General features: G+C 40.5%; 1 protein-coding gene and 1 long non-coding RNA gene across 4 annotated transcripts in view; one reads left to right on the top strand and one right to left on the bottom strand.

The window, feature by feature from the left end:
- The window catches only part of ASAH2 (N-acylsphingosine amidohydrolase 2), a 117273-nt gene extending 106809 nt beyond the window's left edge, over nucleotides 1-10464 (top strand). For both annotated transcript variants that reach the window (XM_025851014.2, XM_073878943.1), the window contains 3 exons: nucleotides 2561-2620; nucleotides 5871-5959; nucleotides 7773-10464. In XM_025851014.2, the coding sequence (XP_025706799.1) occupies nucleotides 2561-2620; nucleotides 5871-5959; nucleotides 7773-7962 (339 nt within the window). In that variant the 3' untranslated portion in view covers nucleotides 7963-10464. The remainder of the gene's footprint in view (nucleotides 1-2560; nucleotides 2621-5870; nucleotides 5960-7772) is intronic.
- Nucleotides 2667-23492, bottom strand: LOC141370336 (uncharacterized). 2 transcript variants are annotated; one of them, XR_012374288.1, is made up of 3 exons: nucleotides 23024-23492; nucleotides 18265-18469; nucleotides 2667-2786 (listed from the first exon to the last, which is right to left on the bottom strand). It is a non-coding gene; the product is annotated as an uncharacterized lncRNA (long non-coding RNA). The 2 variants fall into 2 exon arrangements; XR_012374287.1 differs by lacking the exon at nucleotides 2667-2786 and adding an exon at nucleotides 15918-16226.
- Between the last annotated feature and the right edge of the window lie 861 nt (nucleotides 23493-24353).

Genomic DNA, 24353 nt, shown 5'->3' with positions numbered 1-24353 from the left:
TATATATATATGTCTTATTATGTCATAAGGCTATAATATGCATCTCAACTAATTGCACCCTACTTCAATATAATACTAATAATTCCAAAAAATATAAGAAGATTGCTATATCTATTTTTCTTTTCCCATCCTTTGTGATATTGTTGTCACATACATCACATCTATATATAAATGCAGTAATACAGTGTTATAGCTAATTGTCTTACACAATCTCACACCTTCTAAGGAGATTAAGAGAAGATATGGAAAAGTATATTCATAGCATATTTTAAACCAAGCCTACATACTTACCATTCCGGTGCTCTTTATTGTTTCTTAGGAATCTGAACTATTATTACCACCTATAGCCTCATTTCCTTTCAGCATGAAGAACTTCCTTAGTATTTTTGGTAGGACAGCTCTGCTAACAACAAATCCCCTCAGGCTTTATTTAGCACAATGGCTTTATTTTCCCTTTATCTTTGAAGAATAGTTTTGCTACATTCTTGGTTGAGAAATGGTTTTCTTTTATCACTTTGAGTGTGTTATCCTGTCAACTCTTGTTTCTTCACTCTCTAATGAGAAGTCAATTGCTCATCTATTGGAGTTTCCCTGTAAGTAATGCATCATTTTTCTCCTACTGCTTTCAAGATTTTTTCTATTTGTCTCCGTCTGCCCCAAGTTTGCTACAATGTATCTAAATGCGAAACACTCTGGGATTATCCTACTTGGGATTTGTTGAGTTCCTTGGGTGGGCAAGGTAATGTTTATCAAGTTTGGAAAGTTTTCATCCTTTATTTCTGCCAAAAGATTTTTCATTTGTTTGTTTCTCTCTTTCCTCGAATTCTAGGACTTCTGCTTTGTGAATCCTGCTGTGTACTTGATGTCCCGCTTGTTTCTGAGGTTCTAGCAATTTTTCTTCAGTTTTTTCCTGTCCATTCTTCATTATCATATAATTTATATTGATAAATTCTAGTTCACTTATCTTTTCTTCTATCATCTCATATTTGCTATTAAGCTCTTCTAGTGAATTTCTCATGTCAGTTGTGATTTTCGGCTCTAGAACACCCAATCCATTTTTAACAATTACTTCTCTTCACTGAGGTTCTCTATATGTTAAGTCACTATCATCAGACTTTTCTTTAATTCTTTAAACGTGACTGTATTCGTTCTTAGAACATCTTTACAACCACTGCTTTGAAGTCCTTGTTTATTAACTACAACATCCGGGGACACAGAACGGCAGTTTTGTTTTGTTTTGTTTTTTTAAATTTCTTAAAAATTTTTAAATTTTTTTTTGTTTTTTTAATCTTATTTTATTTTATTATGTTATGTTAGTCCCCATACAGCACATCATTAGTTTTTGATGTAGTGTTCGGTGATTCATTCAGAATGGCAGTTTTGATTGGGCTTTTTTCCCTTAGTATGAGTGATATTTTCATGTATGCACATCCCATAATTTTTGTATTGAATACTGGATGTGTTTTGATACATTGTGGTAATTCTAGATTCTAGCCTCACCTCCCCACCCCAAAGTTGTTTTTGTTTGTTTGTTGGCTCACTGAAAACTAGCCTGGACCAAATCAGTACAGTCTGTCTCTCTTGCAATGTGTGGCTATTGGGTCTGCTCCATTTTTTTGTCCTTGATTTTAAGTCTGGCTCTCAAGGTGTTGCCCCTGTGGTTATATAACTTAATGTCCAGCCAGATATTGATCAGAGTGTGTGCTTAGATGCTTCAGGGAGTAAGAATTTCAGTCTCTGTTGATACGTTCTTTTCCTGGCTTCAGGTGGTTCTCTTCCCTGCATGCAGAGTTGAGGGGAACCTTCTACAGATCTCCAGAGTTCTCTCTCTCTACGTAGCTCTCTCTCTGGTACGCTCTTTTCTCTATTACTCTACCTTGTGAACGTAAGGCTATTTGACCTTCACGGACTCCCACATCTATTCTTTAATGTAGATCAAGTGCCTGGCTTTGCTTGACCTCTGCCTTCTTGTGCTGTGAACTGCACACTCTGAGGGCATTAGGCTGGGGCAGTTGAGGGGCTCATTTTGTCTGTTTTTTGTCACTCTAGGCTCACTGTTTTCATTGCTCGGCTGTCTGTAGAACCATGGTTTAATACATATTTGTCCAGCTTTGTTAGTTGTTTCAGGTGGGAAGGTAGGTACATGCCCTGTCATTCCACTTTGTATCTCACACAAGCAAGTGTCCGTGTACGTGTAAGTCATTCACGGAAAGTTTTGACTGCTTTGATTTGAGTCAGTCCATTTCCTGTATGTGTGTTGGAGGGGAGCGTGAGACAATATCAGAGGCTGAAGAAACCATTTTAATGCATTGTATTCATCTCTATCTGAATGTACTAAAAGCAAATTCACTGGCGAAAAATTCTCGAGTAATTTCTCCACCAAAAATTCCTGTGTCTGTTTCTGCAAGAGTATGTTCTCTGATAGTCTCAGAAGATGAGTCACTTGATTAAATAGGATAGAATCTGCACAGGTGCCCAGAATCCTAGAACATTTCATAAATCATGGCCCAAATATGAGCACAGCAAAGAACAAACTCATAAAATGAGTTTTTATCTTCAGGGAGAAGTTGCTGAAGTTACATTCGTAGGCGCTAACCCAAAGAATTCAGCAGAAAACCAGGTAAGCATCAATGATTCTTTTGACAGATTTAAATCCACTTTTTAGTCTTCATTTGAATAGCCTTATAGAGGTTAATGATATAATGATAAAATGTTCCAACTTGCTCTTCATCTTATTTTTTAGGTGTGAGGAGATTTTCAGTAGGAAGAGTAATGTGGAATTCAGTCTGGGGGGAAAAAAGCACAGGAAACATTTAACCGGGTCTGCTTAGGATCACATACTGCACAAAGCATAGAGAGCTACATGTCCCTTGAGAAGATACAAATTTGAATACAATCCCATTTATGTATTCCAATTTAGAAACTCTACTAAACTGGGTAAAATAACCAAAGGGCCAAGAATGAAGTATATCTTTGGTTCCTTCCTACCCCCAATTCTGGCTCCTCTCTTACTCCAGCACTGTAGCCTCTGGTCCTACCTCCAGAGTGATCATGGGGCCCTGGGGGGATGCTCCGCTGGCTTGGGGCCCTGGCCCAGGTGCTTTACTTTATCTTGCCTTTGCCATTTCCTGACTCTTTACTGCTGGCACTAATGGGATATTTATTTATTAATCTTGAAAAATGACACAAGAAATACATGTTCAGTGTAAAAACAGACCATTGCAGAAGTGCTTAAAGTGGAATGTGAAAGTATCTCTCTGTCCATAAACCTTTTTAGAGGTAATAATTGTTCATAGTTTGTTATATATCATTTCATATATTGTTTTGATTGTATATAAAGTATACATATGTAATATAGCTATTAATAAAATGAATTAATTTTACTCCTCTGTCACTCCTTTAGAATGTTCTTACAACGGGGGCACCTGGGTGGCTCAGTCGGTTAAGCATCCAACTCTTGATTTCAGCTCTGGACGTGATCGTGAGGGTCATGAGACCAAACCCCACATCAGGCTCCATGCTGAGCATGGAGTCTGCTCAAGATTCTCTCTTTTCCTCCCCCTCGGCCCCTCCTCTCTCTCTCTCAAAAAATAAAAAAGAATGTTCTTATAACTACACAAGCAATAACTAGGCATTTCTAGTTATAAGAATTCAAACAATAAAGAAATATGTAGAAGAAAGAGTAAGTATACACAAGTGATTTCAAGGTCAGATTTTTTAGTGAGGATGCATTTACTGTATCCATGAGCCGTTCTTCCCGGGGACCATTGTTACTTATAACCCCAAACACCTTTCTCCCAAATGAACCTTCCATTTCTGTTCCTTGAAATATCATTATTGCTCTGATACAATTGTGGCAATATGACACTGTCCAATATGACCCTGGGGAAAAAATGTTCTACTGCTTGGAAAGTCAACAGGCACCTGTTGGAAATAATTTCTCTAGGCAAACTGTGCCATAATATTTGCGTGTTTATAGCATTGTTTTCTGAAGCTATCAAGGGTTACGGCAAAACTGCAGGATTAGCCATCCTTTGATATCCTTAGGCTGGAGAAATACCATCATCGTTATTGCCTTGCAGAAGCAGGAGAACAAAATGCTTAAAGCCCTGTAATGAGAATAGAATTGATTTCTAACAATGCTCTGGGACTGGGCATACAACAATTTCCACTCCCTTTTATTGTTCGTAATCCTTACCTCTATTTATCGAAGGTACCTACTCTTTGCAGGCACCAGGTGAAGCGCTTTACATACGTTATTACATCAATCTCATTTAATTCTCCCTACTCTCCATTGGCTTACATTTTATTGTCCCCATTTTACAGATGAGGAAACCAAGCCTAGAAAGCTTAAGTAACTTGTGTTAACTAATTGTGTATCAGGTAGAGATGAGGGTTGGGAGGGGGGAAAGGATAGTCACATAGTTCACAAACACAGTGGCCTAGACTTGTTCTCTGGTCTACACTCTAGACCCCTTGAGGGTTCACCCAATCTCCTACTCCATCTGCCCTAAATGGCTGGAAACCCTTCTCTTTACAAGTCACCATCATCATGAAAACTTTATTGAATATAACCTATCCGTTGAGTAGAGTTTTATTTATTTATTTATTTATTTTTAAAAGATTTTATTTATTATTTATTTGACAGAGAGAGAGAGCACGACAGCAGGAACACAAGCAGGGGGAGTGGGAGAGGGAGAAGCAAGCTTCCCGCTGAGCAGGGAGCCTGATATGGGGCTTGATCCCAGGACCCTGGGATCACAACCCGAGCCGAAGGCAGACATTTAACCCACTGAGCCACCCAGGTGCCCCTCGTTGAGTAGAGTTTTAAATAATCCCATGGCCCAGGTATAAGTGAGTGACCCATTCAGCAAAGTTTTATTTGAACACCTGTAAGTGACAGGTGTAAAGGGCTGTAATGGATAAAAGTGAATCAGACACAAGTCCTGCCCATAAAGGCCCACAGTCTAAAGATTTTTGAGGAAGGGCGCCTGGGTGGCTCAGTTGGTTAAGCGACTGCCTTCGGCTCAGGTCATGATCCCGGAGTCCTGGGATCGAGTCCCACGTCGGGCTCCCTGCTCAGCGGGGAGTCTGCTTCTCCCTCTGACCCTCTTCCCTCTCATGCTCTCTATCTCTCATTCTCTCTCTCTCAAATAAATAAATAAAATCTTAAAAGATTTTTGAGGAAAATTGGAGATTTATGGACTCTGTCTTTTAATTTGTTATATTATTCAAATCTGTGCTTTATTTGACATGGAATTCTTAGTCTGAATTGAATTATTATAGCAATTTTCCAATGGGAAAAATAAAACCTGCTTTTGATGTGCTTTCTAGGAATCCATTATGACAAAATATAGGGATTGCTTTTAGCACCCTAGAGACAGGGAAGATTTATGCATCCTTTTCAATTCTTTCACTCGGAAGGTATATTTACCCAGAGAAGGAAAGATGAAGAAACTCTCCCATTTTCCCTCCCAAGTCTTGAGGTGACTAGAGAAAGTCTTGGAATATAGATCAATTAAACATGTCATGGAAAGGTTTGACTTACACCTTTTTAAATATCTCAAGTTTTATTCTATCTCTTCACCTCCCCCGTTTGTAAAATTTGCTATCAGCTCTAAAATTATGATCATTCAGTTTTCTAAAAAAAAAAAAAAAAAGGTCATGATGTGTAACAGCCTGGATAAATTAGCGTTCTGAAGACATTGCCTAGAATGTAAAGAGAAGCACCTAAGAATTTGGATGAAATTCTAATATATTTTCACACAAGGTATTGACAGGTTGGCCTACAGTCCACAAGGGACGTATTTGCAGACAAGTTCCTTCTATGACTGTGCAGGGTCTCATCAGTTATATTAATTGCATTTCAGACCCATCAGACCTTCCTCACTGTTGAGAAATACGAAGCTGCATCAGCAACATGGCAAATAGTGCATAATGATGCCTCCTGGGAGACTCGGTGAGCATGTCTGTTGGATATTTTGTCTTTCAAGCCTTGACAACAGTTGGCTAGTAATGCAGGGAAGACAAATGGGAAGCCTGGCTCAATGCATGATATTAATGATAGCAAATTCCCAAGGAGACTTCTGGCCATATTTAGTTGATTTATTAGACTTCATTTTGATTCTGTTTTTCTGCAAAACAGTGTGGTGTGCGCTTCTGGAAGATTAGGTGCTAATGAGGTTATGGCCTCCATTTTTGTAAACATCTGTTAGTTTTGCTTTTCTCTATGGCCGCAGACATTACCCCTAAAGACTGGCTAGCCTTCCTGCAAACTGGCTGAAAGGCATACTGGTCTGGAGGTATTGCTATCGCTCTATAGAGCCTGATAGTCCTTCTGGGAAAATCACGAGTCTATACGCAAAACATATCGTACGTGTACACGTTGATGATTCTTGATTTGAACCAAAAGCATTATTTGGAAGATTTGAAAATGTGTCCAAAATAAGAAAATGTTTCTGCTCCCGAGTGTATACCATTTCACACTGCACAACAAGTGGGCAAAGGTTTTGCCAATTTGTGTCTAACTTGGATCGTCTTAAACTAAGTGATGGGTTGCGTGTCGGTTTGCTTCCCATGGCTAACCGAAAATCGAAGTTTGACCATACTGTGGCCCCTTTGATAATCACACATAAATATGGGCATACATTTTCCTCTGATCTTTAGGACTCTAGGGCATAGGTCATTTTGAAAGAAATAATAAATTTATATTTATTATTAAAACAAGATTATACAGATGATAAAAAACGATGATTTTTTTTTTAAGCCCCAAATTAGAATAGCAGTGAACACGGAGGACATGGATAGGCCTCCATCCTGTTCACCAGCAGGAATATCTCTGTCATGCGAGCACTGGGCCCATCCTTGAAAAACACAGATTGTTGAGAATACCCTCTCTGCCCAGAGCACTGTCTCTCTACACCAGTGGGGACATCAGTCAGTTAGCCCATTGTATCTCACTTACCTAGCAGAGTATCTGAACTCCTTGTGGTTGTCTGCAAGCACCGATGTGAGCTGACTGTTTCTGTAAGCTCAAGCACTGTGCCACACCCCACCCGGGTCTGTTCCTACCAGAACATTCTATTCCTCCACTGCACCTTGTGCTCTCCCACTGAAGCCACTTTGCATCTCTGTTCCTTCTTTCAGGAAATCTTTCCTCTGAGCATGTGTGGGTTCCATTTAAATAACATCTCCCTAGAGATACCTCTGCCTTACTTGGTTCATGTCACTTAGCACTTTTAAGATGATTTGTCGATTTCTTGTTTATTACCTTTCTTCCCGCCCTGCCCCAGAGGGGTTATACGCTCCATGGAACCTTGGGCCATGTCTGTCTTGCTCACTACCGTAACCTCAGACCTCTAGGATGGAGTCTGGCACGGGCACTCATTAAATATATACTTTTAACAAATGAATCTAGTTGGGAGTTTCAGTATCAGTCAACACAGAGGATGGGCAAAAGGAGTGTTCTAGCATTTCCCATGCAAGAGACATCCTGTATTCTGAGTATCAGGTGAGGGAGGCTCCCCGGGGTGGATAGTGTTTAGGTAGTTAGAAAGGTAGAACAAGTAAAACTATTTCTACAAATGGCTATTTCCTAAAGGATCTCTTCTAGAAAGTGAATATTATTTGTGCCTGTTTTGTTCATTGCTGCACTCCCAATATCCAGGATAGTGCTTTGGTTAGGGTAGGTACTCCCTGAATACTCATTCATTTTTCTAATCACACATTTTTAAGAGTAAAACTTGGCTGGCTTGTTTGTTTTCTACCAACAGTTTCTATTGGCACAAGGGACTGCAGGGTCACAGCAATGCCATCATCCAATGGCATATTCCAGACACTGCCCAGCCTGGAACCTACAGAATAAGATACTTCGGACACAATCGGAAGCAGGACTTTCTCAAGCCGGCAGTCATCCTTCCATTTGAAAGCACTTCCTCCACCTTTGAAGTAGTAACTACTTAATGAAGAGTTGATAGTTCATTGAAAGGGCAGCCACACTCTGTAATTTATAAAAATTATTTCACATGAATGTAAACTGTGATGATGACTTCGATAATTGTCCCTGTTGGGGGACAGATAGTTTACTGCGAGTGGGAGAGAGGGGTGTGTGTGTATGTGGGTCCCATTCGCCTTGCTCTAGGAGCTTCACACCCCTGATGGTCTAGACCCTAATGCATGATATCAGGGCCCTGCGGCTATTTGAAGGAACACGTCCCCTCAATATGAAGCCTCTGGAAAATGAGTGAGTGAGAGTTCTTGGAGGTGTGTGAACCACGGTACACCTATTTATGTATAGAATTATTGAATGTTAGTGCTGGCAAAGTTTAAAGAGATTGTGGACTTTGATTCTTTCTTTTGCAGATGGGAACAACGAAGTTTTACGGATTTGAGATTAACAAAGGCTCCAGGACCTCCCCCCACCCCCTGCCCCCATCACACTTAAATGTATATTATATAAACACTGACCAGAAATGTATACGCCCAATTAGAGAAAATTAGTGTGGAGATTAGCATGCCGACTATTCTATCTTGAGCAGAGCCTCTCAAAGCCATTACCCCGGAGTCAGTGTACCTGATCCAGAGCTGTTAATGCTGGTAAATTATTTCTGGCACCGCCTTCTGGGGCCAATCACAAGGAAGTCCTGTAATATTTTGATCATGCCTTGTGTTCCCTAACTGCCCTTATCCCCCCGAATTGTGTCTCCTATTCCCAAGACCAGTTCTAAGGGATTTTGACTGTTTTCACTAATCACATTCACGCCCAAAACACAGGCTTTACCATTAGTCTAGATATTTAAAACAAAAGTGTTACTGGATTGGAAGGGGGTCCTCGAAGGGCAAGCTCTAAATTCATTTATCTGTTCTTTTATCACCCACTTACTCATGGACTCGTTCAATCACAGAATATTTATTAAGACCTACATATCCAGGATTGTACTGGTGCCTGGCCTTGACAATTATTGTGATCATATTTGGGATGAATGTGTAAGTGTCCAAAGGGGACTATTTTGAAGGAGAAAATTCAGTATATAAATTCAGTATATAAATTCTGGAAGACATTTAAAAAGCAGTAATCTCCGAGTCCTATCTTAAATATAATCTGGGTTGGGTGCTTTAATTTTGGGGGAAAGAGGCTCCAGACCATTTGGAAAAAGCTGTTTTCGTAGTTATTTGGGGGCACTGTGAAATACCCAGCCCAGTGTCTGCAAGAATGAGATATGACAGTTTGACGTTGATTGCTCAGAAGATAACAATTCCATTTGAAATTATCCAAGTTAACGAGGAGCTAGCTCCCAGGCTACCAAGTAAATTTCCAAAAGCCAAGTCACGCTTTTTTATGTACATGAAAGCTTTCACATTTTAGGGGGAAAAAATAACCCTTTATTTCAAAAACAAACTTTAAGGCTTGAAAATAGTAATAATACTAGGAACAATAATCCTAGCGTTCACTTATGTACGACTAAACACGCTATATCACATTGGAATGAACCTGGGACACTCTTTGAAGGACCAGGGTTCTGGTTCTGTGGGAGTTCACTGCTGGAGAATTAGCTCATCGGGATTCCAAAGAGTAGTGATCGTTTTCCCTAAGGACGCACAGTGTTTAGTGTTAACAGTTCGGAGGCTTCCAGGAGCAGGAAATTCTGTACGTAGTTGACCTTAGGCAGATAAATGACATTAGGATGGATGATCAGATTTTAAAAAGTATTTCTCATGATTCAGAGGAGCTTTTGAATTATTTTTCACTACCTCCATGCCTCCCACTGAAGCTCTCCAGTGGGCGTGTGATTCCCTGTCGGTTACTTGCAACTGTGCCAAGCCAGACACGGCATTGCCCTGGTGCTGAGCCTTCTGCACCTGCCCTCGGTCCACTAGTACTCCTGGCCGCAAATAACCCACAGAAACCTGTTTGCTCACTCGCTGCCGTCTCTTCCAACCCACGCAGTTCCATTTCTGTGGTTTGTATGGGAAAATAAGACCAGATCCTGCATGATAGAAACCATAGCTATTCACTCCTGCATTAGGCAACACCACAAAGAGGCAGAACGGACCTGTGAATATACAAACCTACATCCCAGCTGTGTTTGTAGCCTGCTGCTGGGAGTGGTTCATTGGAGCTAAACTGTGTGGTGAAAGCTCCTGAAATTGCTGGAGAACATGGGGAAAAATGAGGGTGGTTGGTGGGAGAAGGCATCTGCAGAAGATATTGTGTCTCGTGTCAAAGTGTCTGTGTTCTGTTTGTTGTCATCTGTCCACTCTGGTTTGAAGGATGCTGTGATTTTCTCAGAAAGTACCGAATGATCCCTCTATATTTTTCGATGAGTATTATGTAAAATTGCAAATATGCAATATCATATTTAATAATAAATTAATAAGTACCATTGGGAAAGTATGTTCTGTTGAGAAGGGATGCAGACAAATGATGACTTTTTTTCCTAAGAGAAGGAAGGAATGGTGCTGGATTCCATGTAGGTCAGGCTGGGAAGTGATGTGAATGGCGTCTGTAAGTACCACCCAAACACAAGGGGTCCCCTTCATCGGTTCCTTCTGGCCCTCCAAAGATTTATTGCTGGAAGATACATAGGGTTTTTGAACATTTTTTGCTACTAGGGCAACTGAGCTTTTCCTAGGCAGGTAGTTATCTGTAAAATTGTTTCATGAGCCAATTCTGAACAAAGACGTGAAGAAGGAATATGCTTGTGAATGTCCTTCTCTGATTTACCCTCTCGTGCTTCTCCAGTGTAGGCGGATACACTGTCCTTCTTTAATAGGAGCACGTGGATTTCATCTTTAGCCAAAAGATTTCATCAGTAGATGATCCTTTCATGTCTTTAGTTCTTGCAATAATGATTTTGGCTCCTGCGTATCCTAACCCCACCTGCTGGCTTATACTGGCTTTGGAATATCATGATGCCACAGAGGAATTTGCATGTTTCTTACATGATTAGTTAGACTGTGTTCACCTGTAAGTAACAAAATATTCCTGATCAACAGGGGTCCAAATGCTAAAGACACTAACAATCCCACATAGCAGTAAATCCTAAGGTGACAAAGTCAGCTTTCCCACAACCATTCCAGGATGTCACTGGCTTTTTTTTTCTTGACATACCAACTTTAATTCTCAGGCTTGTCACCTCAGTCTAAAGAGAGCTACTTCATGTCTTCCAGCAGCAAGAAGGAAGAGGAGAGTTTCCAGAATCCCTTTTTGGAAGGTAAAAAATATTTAGTAGAAACCCAAGTAGAACCCCCCTTACCTTTCCTTGTCTACAGTTGGGTCACATAGCTTCAAGGGAGCCTGAGAGAATATTTGGCATTTTCTGCCTCTGGATGGGGAGGCAGGTTTTGATCAGCAGGGAGAAAGAGATGGTGCAAGTAGCTGTTCAGTAAGAGGGTCAACAGACTCATTGTGACCAGCATTCCCGTTACCATGATAGGCAAGCAATACTAACCGCAGAGCCAACCTAACAGCTCTTTGATATAATCGGCACTCCTTTTATTTTAGCCAGTCTGTTTCAGGAAAGAACACATCTTGGAACCTTGATGGCAACAGGACTTGCTCCCTAAACTGCAAAATCTGTGTGTTCGTTCAGCAAATTTATACAGAACACCTAAATACTTTGTGGGCACTGTGCTACCCCCTAAGGATACAGTAATGATCAAGACAGCAAGTTCTTGCCATCAAGGAACTTTGAGTCTTAATGGAAGAAACAGACAGGTAGAGAGGCCATTCTGTACAGAGTGACCCAGATTGCAGCTGTTTAGGCTGTTAGAGATGGTATCTTATTGGGTTTGGGGATATTATAGTAGGCTTCCTGGGGGAAATAACATCTAAGCTAAGACCCAAAGGATATTAGCTAGAAGAAAGGTAATGGGGTGTGTGTGTGTGTGTTTACATGCATGGATGCAGGATGACTACACTTTTTAGGTAGGGGGCATATCAGATAGTTTAATCAAGCCTGTAGTTACAGTGCAAGGGAAGAATGATGGTCAGACACGGAGCCCTGAACTTCACCTTCATAAATAGCAATTTGGTGGTATATTCATATTAGCATTTCCCCCCTTAAGACCCTTCACTTATAACGTGAATGCCCTTGAATGTATTTTCCCTTTGCCAAACTAAGAAGACACATCTTTTAGAACTGAGGAAACTGATTTTGGTTCCCAGTCTCCAGTGACATTGGGTATCAACTTTCTGTCTTCATAGGCTGTAACCATTTCTTGGAATTGGATTTATTAAGACTACTTTTGCTTCTGTCCATTTCATGTTTCCAAACCTTGATTTTCTTTTGCCTTTTTTACGCCTACTAAGTGGGTGAGTATAGCCCATAAAGACCACTCTCTCCCTTTAGATGGAGTCCAGAGTTCCAGCCTACATCTTATAAGTACTTATTACTACTAAAAAAACTGACACACCCACATATACTTCAAAATTACTTTGGTCTGCATAATTTCGAGTTATCAGAGACTGAGGCTGTGTTGATTTTTTTTTTTTTTTGGCTGTGTTTTAGGATAACGAGCAATCAGAAACCTGGGATATTGGCTTAACACTAACAGAAGAAAACAAACCTACCACCCCACTCTCTGAATCCCCACTCTCAGGAAAGATTGACATGACCATATTCCCTGCTCTCTTGGAGCTTCCTTATTCATTACAAGACCAGGGTAAGCCAATGAATATCAGAACTTAACATCCCAGCCATTGTAACTTTGGAAGAAAGTCCAACATGGACCCACAACATTCCTAAGTGGAATTTCAATAAACTGGCTTGTATGATTTTATAAAGTTGGCACCACCACAATGAGAGTATGTACTTTGAATGTCTTTCTGAAGCTGTGGATGGTGTTGTGCTGACACATTGCCACTCTTATCACTTTCTCTTAGCCTCAAGTCCACAGATGTAAACTATCTCAGGGAGACTAAGGGGTAGCTTTTAACCATGGGCCATAAGTGAGAAGTTGTATAATGGGAAAGAAAGAAAGAACCTAGGTTTTTAAAGTCTGGTCAGCTTGGATTGAATGATGTCTGCGACCTTGGGAGGGTTAATGAGCATCCTTGGTTTATAAAATGGTGTAACAATAATGCCCTTCTATGATTGATAGGGGGTTGTAGAATTTAATGGTTAAGAGAGAAAACTCATTGGAAACTAATAGGGAACAAATTCTGGAGACCAGTTGGTTCAAATCTTAGTTCTACCATTTATCCAATCTCCAACCCTGAGTAATTTACTCAGTTTCTTAAAGCTTCAGTTTCTTAATGCATCTCTATTTCCTAATATATGAATGAGAACAACGAAAGCACTTACATTGTTAGTTTGTGAGATTAGAGTAAGGTAGAGTTGTTGGCAGAGGGTCTGGCATATGGAATATGCTTAATAATTTATTTATTTAGCTGTTAATTAACTTAGCTGTCACTGAGTATTATGTAAGATGATGCATATAAATATCTAGAAAAGAGTAGGAAATTAAAAAAATTCTCCCTTGTGAACTGAATCCATCATTTGCCCAGGAGACATTATGCTTTTCCTGATCTTTTGGCATCTCTGATGTTAGCGTAGGAAGAGTTGGAATGTGTGACACACCTGAGGCTCTGAGAGTTGTGTAGACTGACAGACAGTGGAGGTCGGAACCGGAACCAGAAGCAGCTTCAGGAATGGGTCAGAACATGGGAGTGTAGGAAACTCTGCAGTTAAAATGGTCATGCCTTACTGATTGATGGGATGGGAAGGGGAAGAAAGACAGTTTTAAAAATTTAAAACCCTGAAATGTCGTTTGGGTGACAGTAACAGTAGAAACAAGTACTAGTGTAAAGGGAAGCGGGCTGCAGAGGGATGAGCAAATCTGGGTTTGGGTGCCTGAGACTTGACAAAGTGTCCAGGCAGCAAAGTCCAGCGCATAGTGAGAAATGGGGAGCTCAGCTTTTGCAAAGAAAGTAGGGCAAAACAGAGAGATCCGGGAAGCATCCATTTCAATCCAGTAGCAGAAATCAGGGAAGTTGATGACTTGCAAGAAGGACAAAGAAGTGGAAAGAGCCTGGATGACAGGCCTCTGGGGGACACATACTTTTAGGAAGGGGGAGGAGCAGGAGGACCAGAAAATACTATTACTATGAAGAGCAATTAGTAGAGTTTGGAGAGTAGGAAGAGAGAACTCCCAAAAGGTCAATTAGAGATAAAGGTTGTAGAGAAACTAAAACGGTTAAGGACTGAGTTAAGCCTCTAACACTTGAGAGGAGCAATTTCTTAAGAATGTGGAAGGCATATGCAACAAGAGGTAGTGCGGTTATCTACGGGGTTGGTGGGATGTGGTAGAGGCAGTTAGTGGCCATTCTGTATCTGCTTTCCCATCCATAGTGAGAGTTTGCATTGGTCCCAGGGGCAGGGCTCCATTTCTCAGCCTGGGTGTATCCCAGGACGGAATCTGGCAGCTGGGAATAGCCATCCGACTAAGTTCTGTTCAGTGGGAAGATAGATGTACTATGTTCTATTTCCCTACTTGTGCCCTCAGAAGAGATAGTCATACACTCCCTTACCCAGTTCCCTTCCTAGTAACCGACAAGGTGGCAAGAGCTGGATTGGCCATCTTGCAGTCTAGACATGGGAGCTCCATGTCAAGGATGGCCATCCTATAAAAGATGCCTGGGTCCTTGCTAGTCCCTGGGAGTCAAATCATTCCTTGACTGCTTCATTTCAGATGATTAACTGAGGGGGGAAGAAACCCGCATCTCATCTTTTACTATTCACGTCACTGTTAGAACAGCAGAAACTTGTGTTCTAAGTACTATACTGATTGTAGTCTCCTTAAAGGCTATCATTGAGACACTTTCTTCTACTGTGGCTAGGATAAATGTCAACACATTTGCATAAAATCAGAAAGCAGATCTTTACTAATTGACCTGGGGAAAATGGTATGGTGACCTCTTTCTATTTTTTGACTCTTTGGCTATTATGGGTTGAATCATGTCCCCCAAAACAATGATTGAAGTTCCTAACACCGAGTACCTCAAATGTGACCTTATTTGGAAACAAGGTCACTGCAAATGTAATTAGTTAAGATTAGGTCATGGTAGAGGACAGTATCCAATATGACACGTATCTTTATTAAAGAGATGCAGACAAGGAAAACGCAATGTGAACAAAAAGCAGAGACCTGAGGGCTGTGAACAAACCAACCTGCTGACCCTTTGATCTTGGACTTCCAGCCTCCAGAACAGTGAGCCAAAAAAATTACTGTTGTTTAAACCACCCAATGTGTGGCATTTTGTTATGGCAGTCCTGGGAAATGAATACAATGGCCAATGGATTGATTTCCACCCCTATAGACACCCACCAAAAGAGATTCTTTTGGATAATATGGTCATTTTATGGCAACTGGTCTCATCTGTCTTTGGTTGCCTATGAGTGTCATCTGTCACTGTCAAAGACTGTAGTAAATTCTAAAATTAATTTATACATCATAAAACCAAATGAATCAGCTTTGATGCAGCTCTAACTAAAATTTTATGGAGAATAAACATTCCATAATTTTGGGAATTGATCTTTGATGGGTTGTGGGTGAGACTAGGAATATCTATTATATGTATTTATAAGATGACAGAATCAGGACAAATATAATTATGCATGTTTATTCTCAGTTCTTATTGAACTAAATTGCGGTTTTTCACCTCCAATCTCTTATGCAAGTATTATAAGCTCTGCAGCAAATGAGGGACATGTCAGTATAGAGTCTGTCTTTCTGTTTACATGGAGACAAAGCTAGAAAGGAATCATAATATAATTTAGGAATTTGGTAGTGCCAGTTTTAAATCAAGGCAGAAGACGACTGTTTCCATGTATTAGGTTATTGCAAAAAGTAGGAGCAGTGAGTTTTTCTCTCTATGAATAATTTACTTAATATTTACATAAATGAATACTTTCTATTTCAAGAAATGCTTTTGTGAATAAGAGAAGGCTTTAAAGGTTATTGAAAAGAAATCTCATTTTTGGAGGGATTTTATTTTCTCTGAATTAACTAATTCGCATCTCAATGTCCATTTTTCGCACAAAATTTATTGGGGTCCTGTGGGAAATATGCTATTTCCTCCTGGTTCGTTGCCGTGAAGCCCACCCAGAGGAGTCTGATAATCTTGTCCTATAGGTATCATCCATTCTGTGCCTCCACCATGGTAGGGACATCATGAGAATGCTATCGTGATTCCAAGCTTAGACTGTGGTTGAACTTCTTGAGACCTTAGAAAAAAATTATTATGGAAAATTGAAACCTACAAATGAGAATAGTACAATAATTGCTGTATATTTCATCATTCAGCTTCAGAAAGCACAAACAGCTTGCCATTTGTGTTTCATCTCTTCCTTCACATTTTATGGGGCGGGGGTGGTGTCGAGCTGGACTATTTCTCTTATAAAACTTCAGCATATTTCTCTAACAAATAAAAATATTTTTTCTTCTACTTACCAGAAGGTCACTCTCATATCTAACAAAACTGACCATAACTTCTTAATTTCATTTAATGCTCTATGTTCACATGTTACTGATTATCTAAAAAATACCTTTTCACAGTGGGTTTTGTTGAATCAGGGTCCAAACAAGTTCTGTATATAGCATTTGGTTTGTTAATCTCTCTCTTTTTTTTAAAGATTTTATTTATCAGAGAGAGAGAAAGAGTGTGTGAGAGCGGGGAGCAGCAGAGGGAGAGGCAGAGGGAGAGGGAGAAGCAGACTCCCCGCTGAGCAGAGAGCTGGCTGAGGGGTTTGATCCCAGGACCCCAAGATCATAACCTGAGCTAAAGGCAGATGCTTAACTGACTGAGCCACTCAGGCACCCCTGGTTTATTAATCTCTTAAGTTATACTTGATATATAACATTTCTCCTCCTATCACCCTTGTTTCCAGACTATTTGAAGAAACCACAGTATCTAATAGATTGTTCTACATTATGATCTTTTGCTTCTTCATGTGTTTTAACTTATTCTTCTACCCTTACTGTTTCTTGTAAACATTAGCTCTAAACGCTTGATTAGATTCAGGTAAATTTTTCTTTCTTTTGGCAAGAATACTTTGTTGGGAGGGCTCTTTGTTTTCTATTTCATAAAATAGGAAATACATAATGTCTGGTTGTCTCATTTAAGTTAAGATTGACCTGACATTCAGGGGTCATCAGCCTGATCCATTCATTATAAAAGTTCCTTCAACTTTTGATCTTTGATTTTTACAGTCAAAATGATTGTTAATTAGATCTATTATTTCTTTAGGGATTCCAAAATAGTAATTTTCTTTTTTTCCCCCAGCTTTATTGAGGTATAATTGACAAATAAATTTGTAATATATTAAAATGTCTAATGTGATGATTTGGTATATGTATCAGTTTTGAAAGGATTACCACCTTGAATTAATTAACAGATCCATCACCTTACAGATGTACACTTTTTTTTCTCTTTTTTTGGTGAGGACACTTACATTCTGCTCTTAGCAAATTTCAACTATGCAACACAGTACTATCAACTATTGTCACCATGTTATTCATTAGATCCTCAGACTTTGTTTATAATTTATAACCACCATTCTACACTCTGTTTCTGTGTTGTTGTTGTTGTTTTTTAAGATTCCATGTATAAGTGATATCATGTGGTATTTTTTTCTCTCTGTCTGATTTATTTCACTCAGAGTAATGCCCTCCAAGTCCATCCATGTTGTCACCAACGGCAGGATTTCCTTCTGTTTCATGGTTGAATAATATTCCATTGTATATTTATACCACATCTCCTTTATCATCCATCGATGGACACTTAGGTTTTTTCCGTAACTTGACTATTGTGAGTAATGTTGCAATAAACATGAGAGTGCACATATCTTTGTGATATCATGTTTTCATTTCTTTTGGGTATATACTCAGAAGTATGATTGCAGGATCATAGGGTAGTTCTATTTTTAACTTTTTGAGGACACTCCATACTGGTTTCCACAGTTACTGTACCAGTTTGCATTTCCACCTACAACGCATGAGGGTTCCCTTTTCTGCACGTCTTTGTTACCACATTATCTCTTGTCTTTTTGATGATAGCCATTCGGACTGGTGTGAGATGATATCTTGTGGTTTTGATTTGCATTTGTGATTAGTGATGGTGAGAATCTTTGCATGTACCTGTTGGCCATCTGTATGTCTTCTTTGGAAAAATGTCTACTCAGTTCCTCTACCCATTTTTAAATTAAATTGGTTTTTGTTGTTGATAATGATTTGTATGAATGTTTATATATTTTGGATACTAACCCTTTGTCAGGTATATGGTTTGTAAATATTTTCTCCCATTCTGTAGGTCGTCTTTTCATTTTCTTGATGGCTTCTTTTGCTGTGTAGAAGCAGTTTGATGTAGTCCCACATATTTTCACTTTTGTGCCTTATGCTTTTGGTGTCAGATCCAAATAATCATTGCCAAGACTGATGTCAAGGAGCTCATTGCCAATATGTTGCATTTCTGTATATTAATAAGCAGAAGAAAGAGAAATTAAGAAAACATTCCCATTTACAACTGTACCAAAAATAATCAGATGTCTAGGAATAAACCTAACCAAAGAGGTAGAAGACCTGTACTCTGAAAACTATAAAACACTGATGAAAGAAATTGAAAATGACACAAGCAAATGGAAGGACATTCCATACTCATGGATTGGAAGAAGAAATATTATTAAATGTCTATATTACCCAAAGCAATCTATACATTTAGTGCAATCCCTATCAAAATACCAACAGCATTTTCCACAAAACCAAAACAAACAATCCTAAAATTTGTATGGAACCACAAAAGACCCTGAATAGTCAAAGCAATTTTGAAAAAGAAAAGCTAGGCTGGAGGCATCACGATTCCAAAGTTAGTTATATTTTAAAGCTGTAGTCATCAAAACAGTGTGGTACTGGCACAAAAATAGACACATAAATAAATGGAACAGAATAGAAAGCGTAGAAATTAACCCACAATTATATGATCAATTAATCTTAAACAAACCAGGAAAGAATAGCCAATGGGAAAAGGAAAGTCTTTTCAACAAATGATGTTGGGAAAACTGGACAGCAACATGCAAAAGGATGAAACTGAACCACTTTCTTACATCATACACAAAAATAAATTCAAAATGGATGAAAGACCTAAATGTGAGACTTGAAACCATAAAAATCCTAGAGGAGAACACAGACAGTAACTTCTTTGACACTGGGCATAGCAACTTTTTCTAGATCTGTCTCCTGGGGCAAGGGAAATAAAAGCAAAAACAAACTATTAGGACTTCATCAAAATAAGAAGCTTCTGCACAGCAAAGGAAATAATCAGCAAAACCAAAATGCAACCTATTGAATGGGAGAAGATATTGCAAATGACATGTCAGATTAAGGGTTAGTATCCAAAATATATAAAGAACTTATACAACTCAACACCGCCAAAATGAATAATCCAATTAAAAAATGGGCAGAAGGGCGCCTGGGTGGCTCAGTGGGTTAAGTGACTGCCTTTGGCTCAGGTCATGATCCCGAAGTCCCGGGATCGAGTCCCACATCGGGCTCACTGCTCAGCAGGGAGTCTGCTTCTCCCTCTGGCCCTACCCCCTCTTGGGCTCTCTCTATCTCACTCTGAAATAAATAAATAAAATATTTAAAAAAAATTTAAAAAGTAAAAAATGGGCGGAAGACATGAATAGGCATTTCTCCCAAGAAGACATACACATGGTCAGTGGACACATGAAAAGATACTCATCATCACTTATCAGGGAGAATCAAAAATGAAAATCACAATGAGATATCACCTTACACCTGTCAAAATGGCTAAAGTCAACAACACCAGAAACACCAGGTGTTGGCAAGGATGTGGAGAAAAAGGAACCCTCGTGCACTGTTGGTGGGAAATGCAAACTGGGGAAGCCACTCTGGAAAGCAGTATGGAAGTTCCTCAAAGAGTCAAAAATAGAACTACCTTATGATCCAACAATTGCATCATTGGGTATTTACCCAAAGAATACAAAAACACTAATTCAAAAGGATACATGCACCCCTATGTTTATAGTAGTAGTATTTACAGTAGCCAGGATATGGAAGCAAAGCAACTGTCCATCAACTGATGAATGGATAAAGATGATGTGGCATATATACAATGGAATATTATTCAATCATAACAAAGAGTGAGATCTTGGCATTTGCAACAACATAGATGGAACTAGAGGGTATAATGCTAAGTGAAATAAGTCAGAAAAAGACAAATATCAAATGATTTCACTCGTGTGTGGAGCTTAAGAAACACATGAAGAGAAAAAGAGACAAACAAAAAACCAGACTCTTAACTAGAGAGAACGAACTGATGGTTCCAGAGGGGAGGTGGGGGAGGGGCTGGAAGAAAGGGGTGAAGGGAATTAAGAGCCCACTTGTCATGTTGAGCGCTGAGTCATGTACGGAATTATTGAATCACTATGGTATACTAATATAATACTATTGAAACTAATATAACACTGTTAACTACACTGGAATTAAAATTAAAAAATTGAAAAATAAACATTTGTTTTAAAATAAAAAAAAAAAGACACGTGAAGTAATTATGGGAAAGCACAACCACTTGCTAGATGTTAATGGTGGAGACACGGGGGTCTGTTATGTTACTATTCTTTTGGTCTTTTCCGTATGTTTGAAGTATTGTATTGCACTGACATTTGTAAAAGGAGTGGATGAAGAACAGATGGGGGTGATGTGACTGTGAGAATGGGGTGAGGGGTGGAGGGGGTTGAGAAGGGCTGAGATTTCGGATCCCGGTGACAGGTGAATTGCAGTGCCTTGAAGAGTTGCAACTGCCACGTGACAATCAGGAATGAGCCGGAGGGTGACAGCACCACTTCTGGGTGCATGACATTTAAAATTCTGGCTGGATGTCATCTACGAGTGCCCCTGAGCCCACTGGCAATGCTCATTCTGCATCATCAGTAGTTTTGAGAAGAAAAGTAGCAGGATGTGGTTTACGGGCTTCATACTCAGCTTTTCCCAAAGCACTTGAGAGCGACAGTTTTGAAGCTGAAAAACCAGGGGGGGGGGAAACATACAGAAATCATAGAAAGTTCCTAAAAAAACAGTATCAATGAAGGGACCTGCCATTTAGCTCAAGATGGGTACCTGATTGCCTTCAAAGCCAAGGGTAAAAAGCCTCGGCGCGCGGTGGGTGGGGGCCCTGGGGCAGGAGCACCCGGAGGACTGGGTCATTCCGGGCCAGCAGAGCAGGACTTGCTTCTCCAAGTAGACTTGCACAAATAACGTAGCCCCCCAACAGACAGCTTTTGGACTTAACTTGCGCCTCCCCTCCCCCACCCCTTCTCCAAATGAGGAAGGGGCCACGAGAGAGCAGCCAGACCCCTGGGGCTCCATCATCTGGGCTTGTCCTCGGGGCTTCTGCTTAAATAATCTGACTCCCAGCAGTCGAGGCTCAAGACACCGTGCAATAAGAACTCCTCAGTGGGAGTCAGAAGCCTGGGTCCCCGTCCCCGTTCTGCTGTAAAACGTCTGGTGAATTCGGGATACATTTCTTAAGGACTCTGATTCTTGTCGAGGACTTGATCTTCAGAGTCTCAGAACCGTGTGGATTTCACTGAGCGCCTCTTGTCGACTGAGTCACACAGTAGCAGCCTGGAGAAGCATGTTGGAAAAGATTGAGAGCTGGTGTCTGGGTCTGGGTGCAAGTGTGTTCTGATTTACTAGCCGTCGTTGACATTGGGGGGCGGGCAGTGGCTAACTAACGGCCCTGCATTTGCCCTTCCTGATCTCCAGAATTCTACAGATTCCCACCCCCCCCCCCCTTTTCTAAGGGGATTAGATACACAGGCAGAGTTTTCCGGAGGGACAGAGACATATTTTGGACACTACTTTACCCCTTAGTGCCTCCGGCAAAACAGACCATTTCCTCCAGGCTGATGGGCAGCATCAGAGATTAGAGAGGGTAAGAAACAAACTGAATATTCACCCCAGAATGAGTCCACGTGGACTCTGCGGGATTTTCTCTGCCCTGAATCTTCAGTGCCACCTGCTGAGGCAGCCAGGAAGTGTCGCCCAGCCCGTGAAAAGATGTGCGATCACAGTAAGAGGAAACTTTTGCTTTTTACAGAAGACCATACGTTTTCATCTCATAATGGAGCTGCCCGGACACGATAATATTTTAATAGGTGAATCCTTTTGAGAAGCTCTTACACCATTTTGAATTCAATATGAACAACAGTCGTGAGTCGGTGGTCAATACCTGTTGAATCATTGTTTCGTGTTTATTTTTTTAAGGAAGATATCTTGGTGTCATTTATTAACTCAGCAACTTATTGATAAATTTATGATAAAAAGGTGATAACTGCATAGTTATATGAATGGATACAAAAATACATATAAAAATAGATTTGTAACAATTCTTGTTCTTGGAGATAAGGAGCCAACTAATTACTGAGAAATGAATATTTGAAAACTATCACTTGGTAAGCAATCCACAGGTTTTATTCCTAAAAGAGACTAATTATTTCTTAGAGTAACTTTGTGATCTCAGCTGTTTATAAATTTACTTACTCTCTACAGGAGTAAGAATGGTTACAAAAATATGCGGCCTATGGTAAGCACACTTCTCTCTAACATTTGTGGAAACTAGAACAAAAGTACAAGTGGAAGCCAGTATACATATGCATTAATATTTAAAAGTTATGAACTAAAAGGTTGAACAATGAGAAAGTCCCTTTCTCAGCGACTCACGACACACATTAAGATAGTAGAGGTTTTTAGATTCTCTGATGGCAAGAAATCTGTCTGATCCAGTGTTTCCTAAACTTAGTTGAACATGACTTATTTATTTTAAAGCATTTCAGATACGGGGCTCTCACACACCAGACACCATGCCAGGTGGTTGGCATACGTGAGCAGATTTACACCTCATTACATACAGCCTGCGAGTTTACAGAGGAAGGAGCTGAGGGCTGAGGGGACTTTTGCAGTGCACATTGTTAGCAACGGTGCTGGAACTGAAAGCCAGGCCTACCTGACGCCTAAGTGTAGGCTGTCCCCAACTCCACCACATGGACTCTGGACACGCCATTGCAGTTTCCACATGGCCAGGGGCAGGATCTTCTGTTTGGCAAGGCGAAACGTGGTCATAAGAGGCCTCATTTTCAGTTGGCTTTTCCCTGGGATAGAGACACCTTAAAGGCTCCTCTTGGAGAAGCGGGTGATTTGCTTCTCCTGGATGTTAGACATTGTGGCCTGCCTGTGACAAGAGGCACTGTGTCACTCTTCGCAAACTCAGCTGTCTCCTTCCAAAGCTGGTCTCCTTTTGCAGGATATCTGGAGAGAAAGGATGTCTCTGGGGAATTTGTCATTTGTGCAACCTGCATCGGCACCTGTTCCTTCCCAGGCCTGTACTGGGCTTGGGTTTCTTAGCCACGAAAGCGGAATTTATAGTCGAATTCTCTGAGACTCAGGTTCAAAGGCTTTTCCTGCAGAGATCATAGATTTTGTACCTTACCAACGAGGAGTAGCTGTGAAAGAACCGACAGTTCCAGAAGGTCACCTGTTCAGAAGGTATTTTTAGGCAGACTATTTTGGGAGCTGTATAGATGTAAGTTGAATGAGAGCAGTCCTTTTGGAGAGGGGGCAGGGCAGGACAGGCTCTTGGAACCGTGGCTCTATCCCTCACACTCTGCGACCCTGAGTCTTAGTTTCCTCACACAGCCCAAGGAGGCAAATGTACCTCGTTCTTCAGGCTGAACTGAGGACCAGATGAGGTTCTGAGTATCTTCGTTCTCTTGTTCCAAATTGTTATGAGCCCATGAAACCCAACACAGACTACCAGCTAAAAAAACAGCTGACAGTGGGGCGCCTGGGTGGCTCAGTTGGTTACGCATCTACCTTTGGCTCAGGTCATGATCTCAGGGTCCCGGGATCAAGTCCTGCAGCAGGGTCCCTGCTCAGCGGGGAGTCTGCTTCTCCCTCTCCCACCCCCCTGCTTGTGCTCACTCTCTCACTCTCTCTCTCTCTGTCAAATAAATAAATAAAACCTTAAAAAAAGCGGCTGGCAAGATTTGTTGAAGTGGATGTGAAAACCTGCGTGTCTGACCCACGTTGTAGAGAATATTCTGGATTTCCAATCCCCCCCCCAAACAGTGGATTAAAAAGACAGTGAATTTAAGAAGTTTGAGGAGACAGGAGGAAATCCAGACTTTTCCTGTGGATTAGAAATAGGATTACGGCACATCACGGAAATACATTTGTATTACATAAGTGATGCGTGTGTATTATATACCCTCCTGACTGTGTGCTTGGGTTGAAGCTAGGTGCCCACACGGGGCGGCTGGTGCCTCCCTCCCCTTCAG

The sequence above is a fragment of the Callorhinus ursinus genome, unplaced genomic scaffold (genome assembly GCF_003265705.2).
Source record: "Callorhinus ursinus isolate GAN/ISIS: 27379988/994484 unplaced genomic scaffold, GSC_fseal_2.0 scaffold32, whole genome shotgun sequence".
Lineage (NCBI taxonomy): Eukaryota > Metazoa > Chordata > Mammalia > Carnivora > Otariidae > Callorhinus > Callorhinus ursinus.
The sequence above is the reverse complement of the archived record's forward strand: the minus strand, read 5'-3'. Positions and strand labels throughout refer to the sequence as shown.